The 24,006-nt window shown below is 43.4% G+C and overlaps 1 protein-coding gene across 1 annotated transcript in view; it reads right to left on the reverse strand.

Moving 5' to 3' along the window:
• Positions 1-233: 233 nt before the first annotated feature.
• Positions 234-24,006, reverse strand: part of LOC139471506 (DNA ligase 3-like) — a 31,425-nt gene continuing 7,652 nt past the window's right edge. Inside the window, exons 7-21 of the mRNA XM_071253863.1 lie at positions 23,478-23,564; positions 21,071-21,150; positions 20,354-20,431; positions 19,625-19,787; positions 18,726-18,881; positions 17,245-17,376; positions 16,594-16,673; positions 15,223-15,310; positions 14,383-14,460; positions 13,707-13,830; positions 11,580-11,944; positions 10,183-10,374; positions 5,732-5,961; positions 3,518-3,587; positions 234-2,590 (exon numbers count right to left, since the gene is read on the reverse strand). Coding sequence (XP_071109964.1) covers positions 2,489-2,590; positions 3,518-3,587; positions 5,732-5,961; positions 10,183-10,374; positions 11,580-11,944; positions 13,707-13,830; positions 14,383-14,460; positions 15,223-15,310; positions 16,594-16,673; positions 17,245-17,376; positions 18,726-18,881; positions 19,625-19,787; positions 20,354-20,431; positions 21,071-21,150; positions 23,478-23,564 — 2,025 coding nt within the window. The 3' untranslated portion in view covers positions 234-2,488. The remainder of the gene's footprint in view (positions 2,591-3,517; positions 3,588-5,731; positions 5,962-10,182; positions 10,375-11,579; positions 11,945-13,706; positions 13,831-14,382; positions 14,461-15,222; positions 15,311-16,593; positions 16,674-17,244; positions 17,377-18,725; positions 18,882-19,624; positions 19,788-20,353; positions 20,432-21,070; positions 21,151-23,477; positions 23,565-24,006) is intronic.

Here is a 24,006-nt window from a genome sequence, read left to right on the forward strand (position 1 = left end):
TCAGCAAATGAGTGAGTGAGTGAGTTAGTTGGGTTTTGCTGCTTTTAACTGTATTCCAGTTATATCACGGCGTGTCAGCTTAATGTGGGAGGAAAGCCCGAAGTGATGCAGGTCTTAGACATTTACCACTTCGGTGAAACCCACGAGCACTGGTATGGTGCTGACAAACCTAGAAACATAATCGGGGCGAACCGGGATTCGAACCCACAATCATAGGTTTCTGGCGTGCCCAAGGGATGCAACTCTGCACAGCGAATCGCGGCGCCTTAGACAACTGGGCCACCCATGCCCCCAGATCAGCAAATGAGTTGTGTGCATCAGCTGCTTTCACCTCTTTCACCTAATGTAGAATCGGGTAATTATTGCTTGTCTACAAAGTCCTCCTGGACAGACATGGTGTACGTGCTAAAGCCCTGTTCAAAGACCCCAAGAATTAGTTTGTAAATATTTCATTGTCACAATATTCCACTGTAATGATAACTGAAAAACTAATCAGTTATTTGTCATTTGTTTTGTAACAGTGTCAGATGACATAATTCCTTGTATGCTGGTTTATCCAAATAAATCTTAGTGGATTCAGCAACTGTGCACATTCCTTTTTCATTTGTAAATAAAAATATCACATGAAATCGTTGTTCAAATGTGGCACACCAGTTTGGCTTGTAAAGAATCCAATCCAATGTGTAACTTTAACAGGAATATCCAACAAACCAATTTGACACATAATTATTTTCTTACAAAATGAGAAACACTTGTCTTTTTTCAGAGTATTGTTTTGTTCATTTAAGTGAGTGAGTGAGTGAGTAAGGTTTCACGCCGCTTTTAGCAATATTCCAGCAATATCACGGCGGGGGACACCAGAAATGGGCTTCACACACTGTACCCATGTCGGGAATCGAACCCGGGTTTTCGGCATGTAAAAATGCTTTAACCACAAGGCTACCCGACCGCCCCATGTTCATTTAAGGATGCCACACCTAATACTGACTTATCAACACAGTGACATGGGACCCTGTGATTCTGGGGACCCGGACAGATAATTTTGTGACTGTCTACATACAGGATGAGTGAGTGAGTTGGGTTTAACGCCGCTTTTAACAGTATTCCAGTTATGTCACGGCGTGTCAGCTTAATGTGGGAGGAAACCCAGAAGTGATGCAGGTCTCAGACGTTTACCACTTCAGTGAAACCCACGGGCACGGGTATGGTGCTGACAAACCTAGAAACATAATCAGAGTGAACCGGGATTCGAACCCACAATCATATGTTTCTGGTGTGCCCAAGGGAAGCAACTCTGCACAACGAATTGCGGCGCCTTAGACGACTGGGCCACCGTGACCCCACTACAAACATCGATTTATAAAAAATTCAAAACTACGTGCCCAACAGCCAAAATGTATAAAAACGTAATATTGTTCGAAATTGGGACTTTCCTAAAATCCTATATTCTTAATTATAAAGGAATTTTAAAATAGCATTCAATGCAATAATTTAAAATTAAGTATTAAAGCCTTTAATACATACAAGTCACCTCCATCAAGCCATCACATTAGTTATTACTTTAGTTGCCAGAATTGGGACATTGTGTTAACCATTTGAGAAGCATAGCTGACATTTGCTGTAGATGTAGGGCTGAATATCAGCCTTTGACCGTCTAAATAAAACCCTGACATGTCAACAAGGGCGCTGCGAATAGCTGTAATAATGCTGATGCAGAGTAAAGCAATACCGTAAATCTTGAAATTAATGCGTCTCCTAATTTATACAACTGCTGGCCCCCAGCCAATAATGCGACTCCCTCTACCCCTTCCCCAGTGGATTCCTACCTTGACCTTGGGTAGAAGTGATAACTCACCGGATGCCTATGGTGTAACTTCTATTCTCTGAATGACGTTGTTATATACATTGATGCGATGTTTCTTTAATGGGAACAAAGACTACTTGCATTTGTCGCATTTAATTCACACTTGCGTTAATTTCAAGGTTTACGGTATTTATTCATTCATTCATCAAAGGGCATCATAATGTATCCAGGTTTAAGAGTGAGTGAGTGAGTGAGTGAGTGAGTGAGTGAGTGAGTGAGTGAGTGAGTGAGTGAGTGAGTATGGTTTTCTGCCGCTTTTAGCAATATTCCAGCAATATCACAGCGGGGGACACCAGAAATGGGCTTCACACTTTGAACCCACGTCAGGAATCGAACCCAAGTCCTCGGCATGATGAGCAAACACCTTAACCACTAGGCTACCCAACCGCCAAACCCCCACCCCCACCCAAAGGGCAAGCAGGGAGTGGAGCCGCCCTTTACAGCAGACTCCACTGTGTTTCATATTCACTAAAACCTCCAAAAGATGCTGCCAACATTCATATGGCCTTGACCTGTTTTCTTGAAGTGAAGCCCTTGCATGTGTCAACTGAGCCAGCTCGAGCCAACACATGTATTGTTTAGTCCTTTGCATATAAAACAGGATAAAAGTCTGAATGTCCCTGTTCAGGGCCTGTACACTTCTGTGGATACGAGTCGTTTCTTCTTGATTGACTGCCATAACCACTCCGGGGTCACAACCTTGGCCTTGCCACCCACTGTGCCAATCTGGAAAGGAAATTAGTAACCATGGTAACATGTTTATATTCTTCACATGGATCAGGTGAGTGAGTGAGTGAGTGAGTGAGTGAGTGAGTGAAAATTGCTGTATAATGCATCAGCAAGTACCAATGCATTTTACTGGACACCTATCCACCATGTTTGTTTGATGCTACCAATAGACTGAACGCAACAGCTTTATTAGTTGAAAAAAAGGATGTAAAGCTAAAAAAAAAAAACCCAGAAAAAAGTGTTAAACCCCCTGTTATTTTAACGAGGCCACAAAAATGCATGGCGTCTGAAAAACTTAGAAACTATGGCACGGGATGAGCACATCCCTTACCAAAATTGGCAGGAAGGTGTCCGGTATACTGCATTCTTGCAGATCAGTAAAATGGCATCCAATTTGTGGCGATACAGGGGTTGTTCATCCACTGAGAAACTTTTAAGCCATACTCGGAAAACAGGTGGTTGATAGCAAGAGCACACACTCAGCCAAGTTGGTTGGTTGGTTGGTTTGTTTGTTGTTGAACGCCGCACTCAGCAATATTCCAGCTATATGAGGGCGGTCTGTAAATAATCGAGTCTGGACCAGACAATCCAGTGATTAATATCATGAGCATCGATCCACTTAATTGGGATCAATGACATGCATCAACCAAGTCAGCGAGCCTGACCACCCGATCCGGATCGTCGCCTCCTACGACACGCATAGTTGACTTTTACGGCAAGCATGGGTTGCTGAAGACCTGTTCTACCCTGGATCTTCACGGGTCCACTCAGCCAAGTACAATATGTGGAGCCCATTCCTGGAGTGCCTGCCGTGATATTGCTGTAATATTGCTAAAAGCGTGTGAAACCAAACTCTCTTACTATTACAAAATTATTCTTTCAATGAAGTTTCAGTATCAAACAGGACTGGAAACATTAACTCACCTTTCCCTTAGAAGACACAATATGTGTAGCTGATCCCTTACTGAACTCTGCCAACAAGTCACCGTCAAAACTAGCCACAGTTAAGGAATTCCCAAACAACAGAACAAGTACTTCAGGCATACATAATTTTAGGACAGTGTTTAGGCCAGGCTTTTTTTACTTTTAGGATTACAGATTTTTTCAGCCCAACGTCCAAGGTTGGAAGAGGGGAAAACAAACGAAAAAAAGCTAGATGCATTTATTTTAATGCAGAATGCCTCTGGCATACTTTATGAACATATTCTGTGCTCAAAAGTCGCCATGTGTGATGATAAAGCCCCTTGTAACAATAAAAATTCTACCACTTACAATACGGACAATTGTCAAGGGAGGCTATTCATGTTCGGCTTCGAGATCAACAAAGATCGATTATGTATATCTTTACTAGTTTACAACGGTAAAGTCATTTGTTTTTTTATTAAAAGGTGATGATAACAAATAAAATAACTGAACACACGGCTATTGTTGAGGGAAAAAAATATAAATCTGATTATTATTTTTTTTAACATTTTCTCAAAAATTAGAGTCGGGGGTCCGTAATCTGAAAAATATAAAACGCCTGGCCTAACGGATCTATCCTCAGAATACTTGGCAGTTATGAAAAGGTCTAGCATGAAAACCAATGTCAGGAACTTTGGGATTCATAATCACAAAGCGACAGTTACCATGGTTACTAGTCTGTTAACGTAAAATCTGATTCACTGTCCAAACATCCATATCATGAAAGGTGACTTGAACCTTACGTTTTGCTGTGATGAACACCACATCAATCAGTTCCTTCACACATATGCTGTCTATATGTTACAGTACATGTGATAAATGACTGAAATTTTCACTAAGGCAACTACATAATGCAAAAATATTTTGCTGACTTTACTATTATTTTTCCATTTATTATATTATGATAACGAATTCCAAACCTGTTTATGTTCTATTTCATCACCCAGTGACTGAAAATGATAGGATTAAAAGAAAATGAAAGTCAATGTATATATTAAAAAATATTTGGCTTCAAACAATTAAAAATTGTCAATAAGTAGTCAGTTGTGATATTTTTAAGCACTTTTGGACTTCCGAATAACTTTAAGTTAATCTGACTGAAAACGACGGAATTTTTTTGTATTTTGTAAATTGCCAATGTGAAAATGTCTGCCATTTAACACATTGACTTTAACATATACATATACCGGTAGTCCTACATCCATTACTGTCAGACACCTAGATCATAGTTCATCTCAGCTCCTATTCCCGTTGTTGAGTGTGGCCTGGTTTGTTTGCATGTTGTTTACCGCTGAGCATCAACGGTATTACAGCTACATGAAGGCAAGCTAAAAATAATCAAGTCTGGACCAAAAAATAGTGACTGATATTATTAACAGGTGAGGTGGTGAGGTGAAATGGGGTTGAACGTCGCGTCCAAGATTATTGCACTTATATAGCGACATGCATGCACATGTGCATGTGTGTGGCTGCTTGTTCTAGACAGGACTGATTTATAGTGCTAGCCCACTGAGATACCATGCCGCAGTTTAACATGAACACCCCACTCAGACACCGTAAACTGACTCCGAGCCGACCAGTCCTTGTTTTAGCCCCTTAATGCCGAGCACCAGACAGGGTAACAACAAGTACCATCTTTTAACATCTTTGGGTATGACGCGGCCGGGGATCAAACTCCGGACCTTCCGCTGTCCGGGCATACGCTCTACCACTAGACCACGGAGGCGGTCTATTATTAACAACATTAGCATTGGGGTACAATGACACACAGACAGTCAAGCTCCCAAACCTGACCACCTGCTCCATAACATGGCCTCTAATGATCAGCATAATCCATTGGATGCTGGGGATATATTCTTGCTTGTTTGTTGTTTAATGACGCACTCAGCAATATTCCAGCTATATGATGGCGGTCTGTAAATAATCGAGTCTGGACCAGACAATACAGTGATTGATATAATGGGCATCGATCCACACAATTGAGATCAATGACATGTATCAACCAAGTCAGCGAGCCTGACCACCCGATCCCGTTAGTCGCCTCCTACAACAAACACAGTCGCCTTTTATGGCAAGCATGGTTTGCTGAAGACCTGTTCTACCCCGGAGTTTCAGGGTCGGATCTATTCTAACCCCGAGTCCCCAGGGTGTAAGACTCCCAAATGTAAAGGATACGCTATGATGTACCGCTTGAGCTCCTTGAACTTCTCTGTGCTTTCTGGCAGGTATATCTTGCAGCCTGTGAAGATGTTGGGTAGGGTCTTGGAGGAACTGGCTACCCCAGGGGTGGGGGGCTTGGACGGTGACTTGTGGGGGGTGCTGCCACCTGCTGGGTGATAGAAGGCTGCCTTGTGGGAGGGGCTGGACTGGTAGCAGGAGGAGCCATACTTGCATTCTGATTTAGACTGAAATACATTGTCGCACATGAGGCATTACTGCTGATACAGATTGGACAACAACATAGTGAAACCTTAGCATGCTGCTCACTCGCGCAGGGTTTTACACGACCATCGATCATCAATCAATCATGACAACTGTCCACATGATTACTGAATCAAGAGCAGTGGGCGTCTGTCATTTCATCCATCAATCATGACAACTGTCCACATGATCATTGAATCAAGAGCAGTGGGCGTCCATCAATCATCCATCAATCATGACCACTGCCCACATGATCATTGAATCAAGAGCAGTTACATCCATCAATCATGACCACTGTCCACATGATCATTGAATCAAGAGCAGTGGGCGTCCATCAATCATCCATCAATCATGACCACTGTCCACATGATCATTGAATCAAGAGCAGTGGGCGTCCATCAATCATGACCACTGTCCACATGATCATTGAATCAAGAGCAGTGGCGTCCATCAATCATGACCACTGTACACATGATCATTGAATCAAGAGCAGTTGCATCCATCAATCATGACAACTGTCCACATGGTCATTGAATCAAGAGCAGTGGCGTCCATCAATCATGACAACTGTACACATGATCATTGAATCAAGAGCAGTTGCATCCATCACTCATGACAACTGTCCACATGATCATTGAATCAAGAGCAGTGGCATCCATCAATCATGACAACTGTCCACATGATCATTGAATCAAGAGCAGTGGCGTCCATCAATCATGACAACTGTCCACATGATCATTGAATCAAGAGCAGTGGGCGTCTGTCATTTCACCCATCAATCATGACAACTGTCCACATGATCATTGAATCAAGAGCAGTGGGCGTCCATCAATCATCCATCAATCATGACAACTGTCCACATGATCATTGAATCAAGAGCAGTGGGCGTCCATCAATCATGACAACTGTCCACATGATCATTGAATCAAGAGCAGTGGCGTCCATTCAATCATGACAACTGTCCACATGATCATTGAATCAAGAGCAGTGGGCGTCCATCAATCATGACAACTGTCCACATGATCATTGAATCAAGAGCAGTGGCGTCCATTCAATCATGACAACTGTCCACATGATCATTGAATCAAGAGCAGTGGGCGTCTGTCATTTCATCCATCAATCATGACCACTGCCCACATGATCATTGAATCAAGAGCAGTTGCATCCATCACTCATGACAACTGTCCACATGATCATTGAATCAAGAGCAGTGGCATCCATCAATCATGACAACTGTCCACATGATCATTGAATCAAGAGCAGTGGCGTCCATCAATCATGACAACTGTCCACATGATCATTGAATCAAGAGCAGTGGGCGTCTGTCATTTCATCCATCAATCATGACAACTGTCCACATGATCATTGAATCAAGAGCAGTGGGCGTCCATCAATCATCCATCAATCATGACAACTGTCCACATGATCATTGAATCAAGAGCAGTGGGCGTCCATCAATCATGACAACTGTCCACATGATCATTGAATCAAGAGCAGTGGCGTCCATCAATCATGACAACTGTCCACATGATCATTGAATCAAGAGCAGTGGGCGTCTGTCATTTCATCCATCAATCATGACCACTGTCCACATGATCATTGAATCAAGAGCAGTGGGCGTCCATCAATCATCCATCAATCATGACAACTGTCCACATGATCATTGAATCAAGAGCAGTGGGCGTCCATCAATCATGACAACTGTCCACATGATCATTGAATCAAGAGCAGTGGCGTCCATCAATCATGACAACTGTCCACATGATCATTGAATCAAGAGCAGTGGGCGTCTGTCATTTCATCCATCAATCATGACCACTGTCCACATGATCATTGAATCAAGAGCAGTGGGCGTCCATCAATCATCCATCAATCATGACAACTGTCCACATGATCATTGAATCAAGAGCAGTGGGCGTCCATCAATCATGACAACTGTACACATGATCATTGAATCAAGAGCAGTGGCGTCCATCAATCATGACAACTGTCCACATGATCATTGAATCAAGAGCAGTGGCGTCCATCAATCATGACAACTGTACACATGATCATTGAATCAAGAGCAGTTGCATCCATCAATCATGACCACTGTCCACATGATCATTGAATCAAGAGCAGTGGGCGTCCATCAATCATCCATCAATCATGACCACTGTCCACATGATCATTGAATCAAGAGCAGTGGGCGTCCATCAATCATGACAACTGTCCACATGATCATTGAATCAAGAGCAGTGGGCGTCCATCAATCATGACAACTGTCCACATGATCATTGAATCAAGAGCAGTGGCGTCCATCAATCATGACAACTGTACACATGATCATTGAATCAAGAGCAGTTGCATCCATCAATCATGACAACTGTCCACATGGTCATTGAATCAAGAGCAGTGGCATCCATCAATCATGACAACTGTCCACATGATCATTGAATCAAGATCAGTGGCTTCCATCAATCATGACCACTGTCCACATGATCATTGAATCAAGAGCAGTGGGCGTCCATCAATCATGACCACTGTCCACATGATCATTGAATCAAGAGCAGTGGGCGTCCATCAGTCATGACAACTGTCCACATGATCATTGAATCAAGAGCAGTGGCGTCCATAAATCATGACCACTGTCCACATGATCATTGATTCATTCCAGGCTCTGAAGTAATTATCAGTACAGTACAGCCTATAGTACACGTACAGCACTCAACACCATTTCATTACTTTACAGGACCCTAATACTGCCTGCAAGGACTCTTAAGACTTATCATATTCGACTTATTAAGTGCCCAGGAAGCTCTCAAAATTAGAAATAGGTGGCTCTTATCATAATATTATTTTGGTGAAAAAAAAACAGAGTTGAAAGATAAATTTTGTGGTTTATGCTGACAGCCTGAAATGTTTATATACGACATATATATTTTTCCAGAATTTAATTGCCCATATTTAAGGGTGCATATAACACACGAGTGCGTATTATACAGGAATAAATAAGTCTTGTGCACATTGATCAATCGGAAGGGGTGCTAATTAGGATTGTTCACTAGCCAATATATTAACAAATATCACTGTGGGCACTTATTAGAGCGAGGTGCTTATTACGTCGAATAGGGTAGTTATTGGGAGTTCCCTGGAGTCCCACTATGTCAGTCAGGGGGAGACACTGCTCCTGTCTGGTAGGCCTTGGTACAACTGGATGTTCATGATATGTTACTGAGGCGACAGAGTTCTCATCTATTGAAGCACATTGCTTGTAGACAACATAATAAAATAAATATGGTTATACATTCAGATGTGTTAATTCAAACATGCCATAGCACAGGAATTACATGATATAGATGCAGACTATTTTGATTTTAGACAATATCACATGTCATATCAATATAATATCTAAAAAACATATATTTACTATCTCAAAACTCCTCTGGGGGACCAAAATATGACATTGGACATAATAAAAATGAAATAAAAATTGATAGAAAACAGCTGTTCGATTGAGCTGAGGTTAACTTGTGCTATCTCATATAACTTTCATTGACTCAGAAAAGGATTGCGGCTTTTTGTTTGGAAGGGTATAAGGGATTATTCTGCCTCTCAGAAATCCATGTGCTCTCTGTCTCACTCATGACGGGGTATAGGGGATTAATTCTCCAACTGAGAAATTTATTTCCCTCCATGGCGGAAACCTACGCCGCTTTGAACAGTATTCCAGTTATATCACGGCATGTCAGATTGATGTGGAAGGAAAGCCTGAAGTGATGCAGGTCTCGGACGTTTACCACTTCGGTGAAACCCACGAGCACAGATATGGTGCTGACAAACCTAGAAACATAATCGGGAAGAACCGGGATTCGAACCCACAATCATAGGTTTCTGGCGTGCCCAAGGGACGCAACTCTGCACAGCGAATTGCGGCACCTTAGACGACTGGGCCACCCGTGCCCGCTGTTTCAGAACAGTGGAATTTGGTTAATCAGTTATTCATAGTGTTCCGTCATTCAAACTGGACATTTTACCACTTTGATAAACCCACGAGCACGGGTATATTGCAGACAAACCTAGAAACATAATCAGGGCGAACCGGGATTAGAACCAAAAGGTTTCTGGTGTGCAACTCAAGGGATGCTACTCTGAACATATTAGTTTAATATTCAGTTGTCTGGGTTGAACTTGCTACTATAAAGGATGGTATGTGGTCAAGTCACCTTCTTGGTGGGTGTGGTCAATCCTTCATCTTCTGCTTGTCTCTTGACCGGTGTTTTCTTCATGGGGATGTCAACGTCCATGCTGTCACTGTCGCCGCTGCTGTGCTTCGCACCATTACCATTACTTTCATCATTGCCTGTCTTCTTGGGGACTTCAATGTCCGTCTTCTCCTTGGATTCTTTGTACAGGACCTGAGTAGAAGCATACAGCGTTATAATGAGACACAGTGTAGAGTTAGCATTGTACAGGACCTGGGTAGAAGCATACAGCGTTATAATGAGACACAGTGTAGAGTTAGCATTGTACAAGACCTGGGTAGAAGCATACAGCATTATAATGAGACACAGTGTAGAGTTAGCATTGTACAGGGCCTGGGTAGAAGCACACTGCGTTATAATGAGACACAGTGTTGAGTTAGCATTGTACAGGACCTGGGTAGATCACACAGCGTTATAATGAGACAGACTGTAGAGTTAGCATTGTACAGGACCTGGGTAGATCACACAGCGTTATAATGAGACACACTGTAGAGTTAGCATTGTACAGGGTCTGGGTAGAAGCATACAGCATTATAATGAGACACAGTGTAGAGTTAGCATTGTACAAGACCTGGGTAGAAGCATACAGCATTATAATGAGACACAGTGTAGAGTTAGCATTGTACAAGACCTGGGTAGAAGCATACAGCACTATAATGAGACACAGTGTAGAGTTAGCATTGTACAGGACCTGGGTAGAAGCATACAGCATTATAATGAGACACAGTGTAGAGTTAGCATTGTACAAGACCTGGGTAGAAGCATACAGCATTATAATGAGACACAGTGTAGAGTTAGCATTGTACAGGACCTGGGTAGAAGCATACAGCATTATAATGAGACACAGTGTAGAGTTAGCATTGTACAGGACCTGGGTAGAAGCATACAGCGTTATAATGAGACACAGTGTAGAGTTAGCATTGTACAGGGCCTGGGTAGAAGCACACAGCGTTATAATGAGACACAGTGTAGAGTTAGCATTGTACAGGGCCTGGGTAGAAGCACACAGCGTTATAATGAGACACAGTGTAGAGTTAGCATTGTACAGGGCCTGGGTAGAAGCACACAGCGTTATAATGAGACACAGTGTAGAATTAGCATTGTACAGGGCCTGAGTTAGAAGCACACAGCGTTATAATGAGACACAGTGTAGAATTAGCATTGTACAGGACCTGAGTTAGAAGCACAGCATTATAATGAGACACACAGCATTATAATGAGACAATGTCAGCCTTCTCCTTGGAACATTTGACCAGTGAGTGAGTGAAATAATAAGTGAGTGAGGTTTACATATAAAACACTCAGCCCCCACCCCACCTCTACCACAAGAGATTCAATGATGTTTCTCTTTTCTATACCTTTAATCTGGGTAGATCCGTCGCATTCTCCCAATTCTTATCATCCCTGAATTTCTGAATTCTGGGAAATCTGATTGAGATTCCATCGGCAGTGTGAACCTCTGCCTTGCTGAACTCGGCTCCAATGATCTCCCAGACTGGAGCCTTCTTGGGGTCGGTGACGACAAAGTCTGGCGTGAGCGGCTTCTTGATGTTGAGCCACATGGGCACCTTGGTGAAGTTCTTGCTGATCTTCACCATGTCCATCTCTTTGTTCAGCTTCTCCAGCATCTTGTCGTCAAGGCCGCTGCCACACTTCGTCACCGTGCACCACAGCTTAGACTTGGGGTCGTACACGCCTAGCAGGAAGATAGACATCATGCCACCTGGTGGGAGAAAGAGGAACTGTGTCACGCAAACTCTGTATGTACATATTGGAGTGACCCGTGAAGATCCCGGGGTAGAATAGGTCTTCAGCAACCCATGCTTGCCATAAAAGGCGACTATGCTTGTCGTAAGAGGCGACTAACTGGATCGGGTGGTCAGGCTTGCCGACTTGGTTGATGCATGTCATCGATCCAAATTGCGTGGATCGATGTTCATGTTGTCAATCACTGGATTTTCTGATCCAGACTCGATTATTTACAGACCACCATCTTATAGCCGGAATATTGCTGAGTGTGGCGTTAAACAACAAACAAACAACATATTCGAGTGTGTGCGTGCGTGCATGTGTGCTTGAGTATGCTTTTTTTTAACGGTGCACTTAGCAGTATTCCAGCTGTATGTATGCAGCCTATAAATATCTGGGCCAGACAATCCTGCAATTGATATTGTGGACAAGAATCCACACCGTTGGGATACCACGACACGCAATCAACCATGTCACCAAGCCTGACCACCTATTCCAATAATTCGCATCTTACGACCAGCACAGGTTGTTGAGGACCAAATATGATGCTGTGATTACTAGGCCAAATAATATTTTACTAGACTGGGTTTGGGACTACATGGAGACTGCGTATTAGACAGAATACAGGAATATGGCATACACCTACTGTGAGGGATAATGATATTTCAGCACAATTGATTCTCAGTCATAAGGATTTGTGCAAGCTCTATGTGACCTCATACATGCATTCTGTCGTATATTCATATCATTTGTCAGTCAGCTCTTAACACAAACTTTGTTTGGTACTCTATGCCGCAGTCAGCAATACTCAGGCTATATCATAATAATCATGGCAGACTGTAAATAACTAAGTCTAGGTCTCAGAAACCAGTGGTTGATATTATGAGGTAAGGTGAAATGGGGTTTAATGTCACGTCCAAGATTATTGCACTTACATAGTGACTTGCATGTACGTGTGTGTGTGTGTGTGTGGCTGCTTGTACTAGTCCGGACTGATGCCGATTTATAGTGAGTATGGTTTTACGTCGCTTTTAGCAAAGTCCAGCAATATCAAGGCAGGGTACACCAGAATGGGCCACATTGTACCCATGTGGGGAATTGAACCCGGCACTTCGGTGTGACGAGCGAACGCTTTAACCACTAGGCTACCCCACCGCTCGATGCCGATTGATAGTGCTAGCCCACTCAGATACTATGCAACAGTTTAACATGAATACCCCACTCAGACACAGTATACTGACTCCGAGCCGACAAGTCCTTGTTTTAGCCCCTTAATGCCGAAAGCTAGACAAGTACAAGAAGTACCATCTTTTAACATGCTTTGGTATGACGCAGCCGGGGATCGAACCCTTGACCTTCCACCCTCCAGGCGGACGCTCTACCACTAGACCACAGAGGCTGTTGATATTATGAGCAATCTCAAGCTGTCATGGTACGAGGACGGGGAATCGACAAAGGAAACGAGTCTCAATACAAGGATTTGTACCTGTCCCTCTGGCGCACTACCACAAGCTAACACTGACCAGTGAAGAGCCGGGGTAGAATAGGTCTTCAGCAACCCATGCTTACCGTAAAAGGCGACTAATGGGATCTAGTGGTCAGTGTTGCTGACTTGGTTGCGTGGATCTATGCTCATGTCAATCACTGGATTGTCCGGTCCAGACTCAATTGTTTACAGACCGCTGTTATGTCGCTGGCGTTAAACAACCAACAAACAAGGTAACACCCGTACCTACCCTTGTTTCCTGTGCCAAAGTACGCCCCCAGGACCACCAGGTCAGCGGAGTCGGCCATACTGCCCTGATGCAAGTAGTCTTTCTTCACCTTCAACCAGTGTCGCTTTCCTGGTTCGTAGTTACTCTGGAAACACACAATTCCACATCAGACCAAAAGTACTATGGAAAAGGGGGCATGAGTTGCCCAGTTGTGTAAGGCGTTGCATTTTGCAGTGCAGAGTTGTGTCCCCTTGGCACGTGAGAAACTATGGTCGTGGCCTCGAATTCCCGTTTGCCACAATTATGTTTCAAGGTTTGTCAGTGCCATATGCGCACTTGAGGGTTTCACCACAGCGGTAAACATCTCAGACCTGCATCACTTCGGGTTTTCCTCCCACATAAAGCTGACACGCGGTGATATTATTAGAATTCTGTTCTAACACTACACTATACTGTTGCTACTGTTCAAGGCGGCGTTAATCCCAACATACTCCCTCACTCATTCCATTCCTCACTTTTAACAAAATGTAACTCCGGACTCTGATACAACATAGAGAACCATTAACTGAACCTAGGTGGCGCTTAATGTAGTTGCCACCAAGAGGAGACAACTCTTGTTTCTATTCCTTTGACACTCATTCCTCACATCAACACAGTCAAACAAATCCCCATTTCACACTATGGACATGTGTCTCACATTGACATCCTTCAGCACGAGTCCTTCCAGGCCCTCTCGGAACACCTTGTCCATCATGGACTGGAGGTCACTTGGCTTCTGCAAACAGATGTAGGATACAGTTCTTAGTCTCGTCTTTCCAGGGCAGGAGCAAACAAGGGCATTGATAACTGGGAATAACATTTTTGATTCATGTTGATTGGCTTAAACACAGCAATTACAATTGCAGTTACTACCATTATTGCTACTACTGCTACTACTACTACTGTTACTACTACTGTTACTACTACTGTTACTACAACTACTACTACTACTACTACTACTGCTGCTGCTGCTGCTGCTGCTACTACTACTACCTCTGCTGCTGCTACTACTACTACCTCTGCTGCTGTTACTACTACTACCTCTGCTGCTGCTACTACTACTACCTCTGCTGCTGTTACTACTACTACCTCTGCTGCTGCTACTGCTACCGCTATAACTCGTTACTACAGCTACTACTACTACCACTACTACTACTTCTGCTACTACTACTACTGCTTGTCATAAGAAGCGACTAACGTGATCGGTTGGCCAGACATGGTTGATGCATGTCATCAATCCTAATTGCGTGGATCGATGCTCATGATGTCAATCACTGGATTGTCTGGTCCAGACTTGATTTTTAACAGACCGCCATCATATAGCCGGAATATTGCTGAGTGCAGTGTTAAACAACAAACAAACAAACAAACAAACAATTGCGTTGATCGATGCTCAAGATGTCAATCACTGGATTGTCTGGTCGATTATTTACAGACCGTGGTCATATAGCTGGAATATTGCTGAGTGCGGTGTTAACAACAAACAAACAAAGCTTACCTTAATGTGTTCATACTCGGAGAACATGATTCTGTTGGGGATTTCCTGCATGTTGTCCTGCAGTATCGCCCTCCTCTTCTTGATGGGTCTGAAACCATAGTTACCATCACAGTGAAACCTTAGGACTGTGTAACATTTCACTGCCCCAAACATTTCACGTAACACTTTATAACCACCCCTCTCCCAATACATGTAACACTTTATAACCACCCCTCCCCCAATACATGTAACATTTTATAACCACCCCACCCTCAAATACATGTAACACTTTAAAACCACCCCTCCCCCAAATACATGTAACATTTTATAACCACCCCTCCCCCAAATACATGTAACACTTTAAAACCACCCCTCCCCCAAATACATGTAACATTTTATAACCCTCCTCCCCCAAATACATGTAACATTTTATAACCACCCCTCCCCCAAATACATGTAACACTTTATAACTACCCCTCCCCCAAATACATGTAACATTTTGTAACCACCCCTCCCCCAAATACATGTAACATTTTATAACTACCCCTCCCCCAAATACATGTAACATTTTGTAACCACCCCTCCCCCAAATACATGTAACATTTTATAACTACCCCTCCCCAAAAACATGTAACATTTTATAACCACCCCTCCCCCAAATACATGTAACACTTTATAACCACCCCTCCCCCGAATACATGTAACACTTTATAACCACCCCTCCCCCAAATACATGTAACACTTTATAACCACCCCTCCCCCAAATACATGTAACACTTTAAAACCACCTCTCCCCCAATACATGTAACACTTTAAAACCACCTCTCCCGCAAATACATGTAACATTTTATAACCACCCCTCCCCCAAATACATGTAACACTTTATAACCACCCCTCCCCCGAATACATGTAACAATTTATAACCACCCCTCCCCCAAATACATGTAACACTTTATAACCACCCCTCCCCCAATACATGTAACACTTTAAAACCACCTCTCCCGCAAATACATGTAACATTTTATAACCACCCCTCCCCCAAATACATGTAACACTTTATAACCACCCCTCCCCCGAATACATGTAACACTTTATAACCACCCCTCCCCCAGATACATGTAACATTTTATAACCACCCCTCCCTAAATACATGTAACATTTTTCCATGACACCCCCTCCCTAAATACATGTAACATTTTATAACCACCCCTCCCCAAATACATGTAACATTTTTCCATGACACCCCCTCCCTAAATACATGTATAATATACGACCAGTGATCCGTCTATGAATAACGTTCAAATTCAAAACTTTTTTTCCTGAAAATGTAGAACTCCACATGGTTGTGATAAACTTTGGCGACACCCCTAAACTTTTGCTGTGCTGTGTTACCTGTCCATAAGGTTTTCCCCGTTGATGTGAAGACAGTCGAACACAAACAGACACACTTTGGCTTCCGAGAATGCAGCTTTCTGAAACACAAAATATTGTCTGACTGAAAACAAAGTCACATGTTCCCTGGAGGTTGTGACTGTATGACGTCTGTCTGTGGTGTCAATCATGTGCAGTGATTTTGTTTGACATGAATCCTTTGCAAGATATTCTAGAACATTTTCATGATTTTATCCCTTTTTGACCGGACATTATGCGTCAGGGGCAGATCCAGGATTGCAAGAAACAGTTGGGTGCATACTAAGTAACAATGTCAACAACAGGCAGGATGGACATGTCAGGTGTCTTAGAAAGGGTGTGCACTCCACGTTTAGATGGGGCAGTGCATATGCTACCCAATTTGAAAATATGGTCAGGACATTTATGATAACAAACCATGATGTCCTGGACTATCAACCATTCCATTGATGTCCTAGACTATCAACCATTCCATCGATGTCCTAGACTATCAAACATTCGATCGATATTCTAGACTATCAACCATTCCATCAATGTCCCAGACTATCAACCATTCCATCGATGTCCTAGATTATCAACCGACAGTCGATGACCTAGTCGTTAGACTACACACAACAATTGTATCTAAGTCACCTTATGTACGCCAAGTGTTCCGAATGGCAGGGGTTTGCCTGTGTTGGTGTCGACCAGAAGCACTTCCGCATCCAGGATGAGATCATCGCCTGACGGGAACGCCTTGGGGATGAACTCCTTGAAGTGGGCTACCTGAAGGTTGGGAAGGGAGAAAACAGTCATTGATCACTGTGGAATATTAACAAAACATCAAAAACAAAAACAGATTTCCTTCTAGATCGCACCTTTAAGTGAATGGAATTGGTTGTAAAAACAAAATTGACGTGATCATCGCAACCTATTGATCGTTGAAACTCTCCAAGAATTCCCAAATACCAGGACTGCAATGGTGGTATTGTCATGGTTGTTCATTGTATGGAGACAATTACAACATATGTTTTCTAATGTTTTTGAGATTTAAACATAGCTTTTGAATTCACAAAGTCTGCAAGTCCGAGACTATTCTATTGTCCAGAGGACAAGCAAAATTTCAATGATGGTCGTCCTCTTTGACTAGAATCATATAGGAGCTATAATTCTCAACTAGTTCTCAATAGTTCAATGGTGCTACAAATTCATCCTCTATATCTCCACGGCTCGCACCTACACTGACCCTGAATCTATTCCCATGGTTCTCACAAACTCAAATTACCAGTCCTTGGCTTCCTTTAGATTTAGTAGCGTAGCCAGTCAACATGGTTACAGGAAGCCAAGGGCAGGTAAGTGAGGATCGCGAAAACCTCGAGAATGGATCTGGTGGTTAGTGTCGGTTTACAGAAATGAGAGTGTTCTTCAAACAGTACTCTGAAGAGTGAGTGAGTGAGTGAGTGAGTGAGTGAGTGAGTGAGTTGGATTTAACGCCCCTTTTAACAGTATTCCAGTTATATCACGGCGTGTCAGCTTAATGTGGGAGGAAAGCCCGAAGTGATGAAGGTCTCAGATGTTTACCACTTCGGTGAAACCCACGAGCACGGGTATGGTGCTGACAAACCTAGAAACATAATCGGGGTGAACCGGGATGCGAACCCACAGTCATAGGTTTCTGGCGTGCCCAAGGGACGCAACTCTGCACAGCGAATCGCGGCGCGTGGGACGACTGGACCACCCCTGCCCCCGTACTCGGAAGACTAATGAGTAAGTGAGTGAAGTTAAGTGCTGCTTTGAACAGCATTCCCGGTCTATCATGGTGTGTCAGCTTAATGTGGGAGGAAAGTCCAAGGTGGTTCAGGTCTCAGACGTTGACCACTATCGTGATACACATGAGCATGGTTTTCTGACCTACGATCAAGGTTTTCTGGACTGCATAAGGCATTCAACTCTGCACAGCGAAATTGTGGCGCCTAATACGATTGGACCACCTGTGTGGCTGAGGAATAATGAAATAAGGTTTTACAACATTTCTTTGGACTTGTCTTAAAACACCAATTCTTCGGCTTTTAAACTGCCTGTCCCTGTTTTCTGACCAACCCCTGAAAGCACCCCAGTTGTTTTTGTCACATCACCTTGTGAGGCAGGACAGGCTTCAAGCTGCGGCTGAAGTACCGGAACTCATCGGACTTCTTGTGGACCTGCACTCTCTCTCCGTCATACTTGATCTCGGCGTAGAATCCGTTGGGACACTTCTTCATGGCCTGCTCCACCGACCTGCAAGCCTCTGCCTGAACAGAGAGTGGGTGGTGAATGGTACACATGGAACTAAAGGGCTGAACCACTCAGACAATGGGAGGCTGACAACATGGGAAGTACGGGAGACTGACAACATGGGAAGTATGGGAGGCTGACAACATGGGAAGTACGGGAGACTGACAGCATGGGAAGTACGGGAGACTGACAGCATGGGAAGTACAGGAGACTGACAGCATGGGAAGTACGGGAGACTGACAGCATGGGAAGTACGGGAGACTGACAGCATGGGAAGTACGGGAGACTGACAGCATGGGAAGTACGGGAGACTGACAGCATGGGAAGTACAGGAGACTGACAGCATGGGAAGTACAGGAGACTGACAGCATGGGAAGTACGGGAGACTGACAGCATGGGAAGTACAGGAGACTGACAACATGGGAAGTACTGGAGACTGACAACATGGGAAGTATGGGAGACTGACAACATGGGAAGTACTGGAGACTGACAACATGGGAAGTATGGGAGACTGACAACATGGGAAGTACTGGAGACTGACAACATGGGAAGTATGGGAGACTTACAACATGGGAAGTACTGGAGACTGACAATATGAGATACGGGAGACTGACAACATGGGAAGTACAGGAGACTGACAATATGAGACACGGGAGACTGACAACATGGGAAGTACGGGAGACTTACAACATGGGAAGTATGGGAGACTTACAACATGGGAAGTATGGGAGACTGACAATATGAGATACGGGAGACTGACCAGCATGGGAAGTACGGGAGTCATGAGTGAGGCTCGGATGCTCAACTTCTTCTTCATGCCTGGCTTGCTCTCCTCTGCGTTGGCTTGAACCCTCTCCACAACGTCCTTCAGATTTCTCGATGCCTGGAATGCTTCATATGCATTAGGGTCAAGACCGTCTAATCTGGGATCAAAGATGAAGATGAGATGAGGTGAAATGTGGTCAAGGCTGCATTTAAGATTATTGCAAATATATTGCAATGTGTGTTGGTATGTTTGCGTGTGTGTGTGTTTTTGTGTGTATGCCCACTGAGATACAATGCTGAAGTTTAACATGAACACCAAACTCAGACACAGTATATTGACTCTCAGCTGACCAGTCCTTGTTTTAACCCCTTAATGCTGAGCGCCAGGCAGGGTAACAACAAGTTCCTTCTATAAACGTCTTTAGGTATGACGCGGCTGGAGACGTTCTACCACTTGACCACAGGGGCAGTCAGGGGTGAGGTTAAGAATTGGGTTAACGCAGTGTTCAAGATTATTGCACTTATTTTGCAATGTGGGGTATCAGATGAAGATGACAATGCTTATATAGAATATCAAAACATATACAAGTTTGGATTGGATTGCAAATATTTCATTGACAAGTTTCAGTTGAGTTCTTAATGCTGATGACTGGCATGACTTACATGTTATATATATTTAGGACCATCAATGTTAATACTCGTAATATACTGAAGTCCAACCTACATGTGTTTTGCCCCTGAGTTAATGCGAAGGTCGTGTTTGATGAGACGGACCACCATTTTCAAATCGTTTCCGGTACATCTGAAACCAACAAGTCCATCACATGATTCAAATTCAAACTGGAAGAAGTGTATGAATGACTATTGTTTTATGACACTGTCATCAGTGATACAGCTGCTTCATGGAAATCTGTGATGCTTCGAATCCTATCTGTTAGTTCGACACCATACCTCTAAGATCTGACGACACCTCCATAGAAGGTGAATCATGTAACAACTTTCTAAGATGAATCGGTTTCCTTGTTGGTCCACCTCGTTTCGAAAATTGTGAGTGATACAAATGAAAACCTATACAAACACTAATAGTCCCTCAATGTCATGATGCTCAGCAACAACAATGAACAAGAGGATGTTTGTTTGTTTGTTTGTTGTTTAACGCCGCACTCAGCAATATTCCAGCTATATGACGGCAGTCTGAAAATAAGGGAGTCTGGACCAGACAATCCAGTGATTGACATCATGGACATCGATCCACACAATTGAGATCGATGACATGCATCAACCAAGTCAGCGAGTCTGACCACCCGATCCCGTTAGTCGCCTCTTATGCCAAGCATAGTCTCCTTCCTGAGTTCAGTCAGCGCTTAGTACAAGAGTGGGCCATGGGCATCTCCTCCGTCCTGGCATCCCCACGGCCCTGAAGCCATATAGCCCAAATCACCTTTTAGCAATTTTCGTCAGCAGTCTGAGTTGCTCATCCTCCTTGGTGAATTTTGACAGAGCAGCCAGAAGGCCGTCCACCTGAAACATATGTCTACAGATGCATGTCAAGAGTTAAACAGTGAGTGAGTGAGTGAGTGAGTGAGTGAGTGAGTGAGTGAGTGAGTGAGTGAGTGAGTGAGTGAGTGAGTGAGTGAGTGAGTGAGAGGTTTGACACAGTTTTTATCAATATTCCAGGAATATCACGTAGGGGACACCATAAATGGGCTTCACACACTGTAGCCATGTGGGAACTCAAACCCGGGCCTTTGTCGTGACGAGCAAATGCCTTAACCACTAGGATACCCACCACCCAAAAAGGAAAACAACGACAAACATATGTTGCATGATGAGTAAACCAACAGTTTGCAATCATGTTGTTGTCATTTTCCAGTAAATTATCTGGAGCTGCCAGTTTGTCAGCGGCACAGTCAGTTGTTAATTACAGTCAGCACTTGGTGCAATGGGAGGGGGGACAGGTGGCCCAGTCATCTAAGGCGCCCTGATTCGGTGAGCAGAGTTGCTTCCCTTGGGCACGCCAGAAACCTATGATTGTGGGTTCGAATCCTGATTCGCCCCGATTCTGTTTCTAGGTTTGTCAGCACCATACCCATGCTCGTGGGTTTCACTGAAGTGGTAAATGTCTGCGACTTGCATCACTTCAGGCTTTTCTCCCACATTAAGTTGACACGACACGATATAACTGGAATATTGTTAACAGCGGTGTTAAACCAAACTCACTCACTAGGTGCAACGGAAAACGAAAAACGAAAGTGCACCATGTGAGCTTGAGATAAAACACAATCAAAATGCCTCTTCTGAATGCTAGTTTGCCATAGGCCTTCATTCAAGATTGTGGCCTCGTACAGGCAAATCTTCCATATACTGATATAGATGAAGTTGTAGTTGAAAGATGTTTTGAGACAGGGATGGGATATTTCTTAAGCTATGAGACAAGTTGTATTTGCCATGGAACACAAAGTCTGATGGGCAGCTGCTTGTTTCAGAACAGTGAGTGAGTTTAGTTTAACGCTGCTTTTAACAGTATTCCAGTTATATCACGGCGTGTCAGCTTAATGTGGGAGGAAAGCCAGAAGTGATGCAGGTCTCGGACGTTTACCACTTCGGTGAAACCCACGAGCACAGATATGGTGCTGACAAACCAAGAAACATAATCGGGAAGAACCGGGATTCGAAACCACAATCATAAGTTTCTGGCGTGCCCAAGGGACGCAACTCTGCACAGCGAATTGCGGTGCCTTAGACGACTAGGCCACCCGTGCCCCCTGTTTCAGAACAGTGTAATTTGGTTAATCAGTTATTCATAATGTTCCGTCATTCAAACTGGAGACAAAACAAAGCTATGGTGTTGATTCGAGGATGATCAACTGAAAAAGGCAATTCATCAGAAACATGTCAGTATTTCTGTCACATGATCTGACCTCCAAAACACACTCCAATATTTTTGAAAAACAGTTCTATGAAATTTATTTAATCATGATAATTGTAATATGCCATTTGTTCTCAATCAATCCATCTACCTGTTTATTTTGACCCCATCGATAGACGTTTACCACTTTGGTCAAACCCACAAGTGACAAACCTAAATCATGATCATAGGATTCTGGTACGCCTAGGGGACACAACTCTGCACAGCAAGTTGCAGCACTGCTTCACCTGTGCCTTATTCCTGTTAGTATGGAGTGAAATGTCAGTCTGTTTGTTTGTTTGTTTGTTAGTTTTTTGTTAAACATCACACTCAGCAATATTGCAGCTATATGACAGGGGTCTGTAAATAAATGAGTCCGGACCAGACAATCCAGTGGATGATATCATGAGCATCGATTCACGCAATTGGGATCAATGACATGCATCAACCACGTCAGCATTCCTGACCACCCGATAATCTCCTTTCACAACAAGCATAGTCACCTGTCACAGTAAGCATGGGTTGCTGAAGACCTATTCTACTCGGGATCATCACGTGTCTGTAGTTAAGTAATGCAGGTCTTAGAAATGTGAGTTGACAAACCAAGAAATATAATCAGATTTGGATTGTTGTTGTTAAACTCTCCACTCAGCAATATTCCAGCTATATGGCAGCGGTCTGTAAATAATCGAGTCTGGACCAGACAATCCAGTGGTTGATATCATGAGCATTGATTCACGCAATTGGGATCGATGACATGCATCAACCAAGTCAGCGAGCCTGACCACCCGATCAGGGAGAACTAGATATATAATTCCACGTTTCTGGCATGCTTTAGGGATGCAACGCTACATGCAAATTTTGACATCTTATGTGGCTAGGCCTCCCATCCCTGTCATCATCAATATCAGAAATAGATGGCCTAGTTCATTTCACTCACCTCTTGTAAGGACAGGATACTCTTCTTCAAGGGTTCAACATTCTTGTTGGTCTCAAAAAACACCCTGACTGTCTCTGCCACATCCCCCTGTACAGACACACACACACACTGTTACTCACCCACATTATAAACACATGTATAGTCTGGAACGTAATTTAAGGTACCAACGTTTACTACAATATCTGAAAAACTACCGGACCTACTCCAGTCAAAGTTGGTATGAGATTAGTAGACAGTCATACATAACTGGATATTACATTCAAAGACAATCGGTGCATGAATAAAAAATCTGTCTATTTAGCTATCACTATATTTCATCAACAACCAGACCTGTTCGTCATTGGTTGAACGAACATTCATTGTAACAGCCATCTGTTCCCCTGTGTCACAGGGCCATATGACACAGTTGAACAAATCAACTCAACTCGAAAGGTTGCACGCGAATCACGCACGTTGAGACGCCCAACGCTAACACCGTATTCATGGGTTAAATGGGAATGGAATCAGCTCAAATGTGAACGTGAGCAAG

Source organism: Haliotis cracherodii, unplaced genomic scaffold (genome assembly GCF_022045235.1).
Source record: "Haliotis cracherodii isolate W230 unplaced genomic scaffold, xgHalCrac1.p SCAF_22, whole genome shotgun sequence".
Classification (NCBI taxonomy): Eukaryota; Metazoa; Mollusca; class Gastropoda; order Lepetellida; family Haliotidae; genus Haliotis; species Haliotis cracherodii.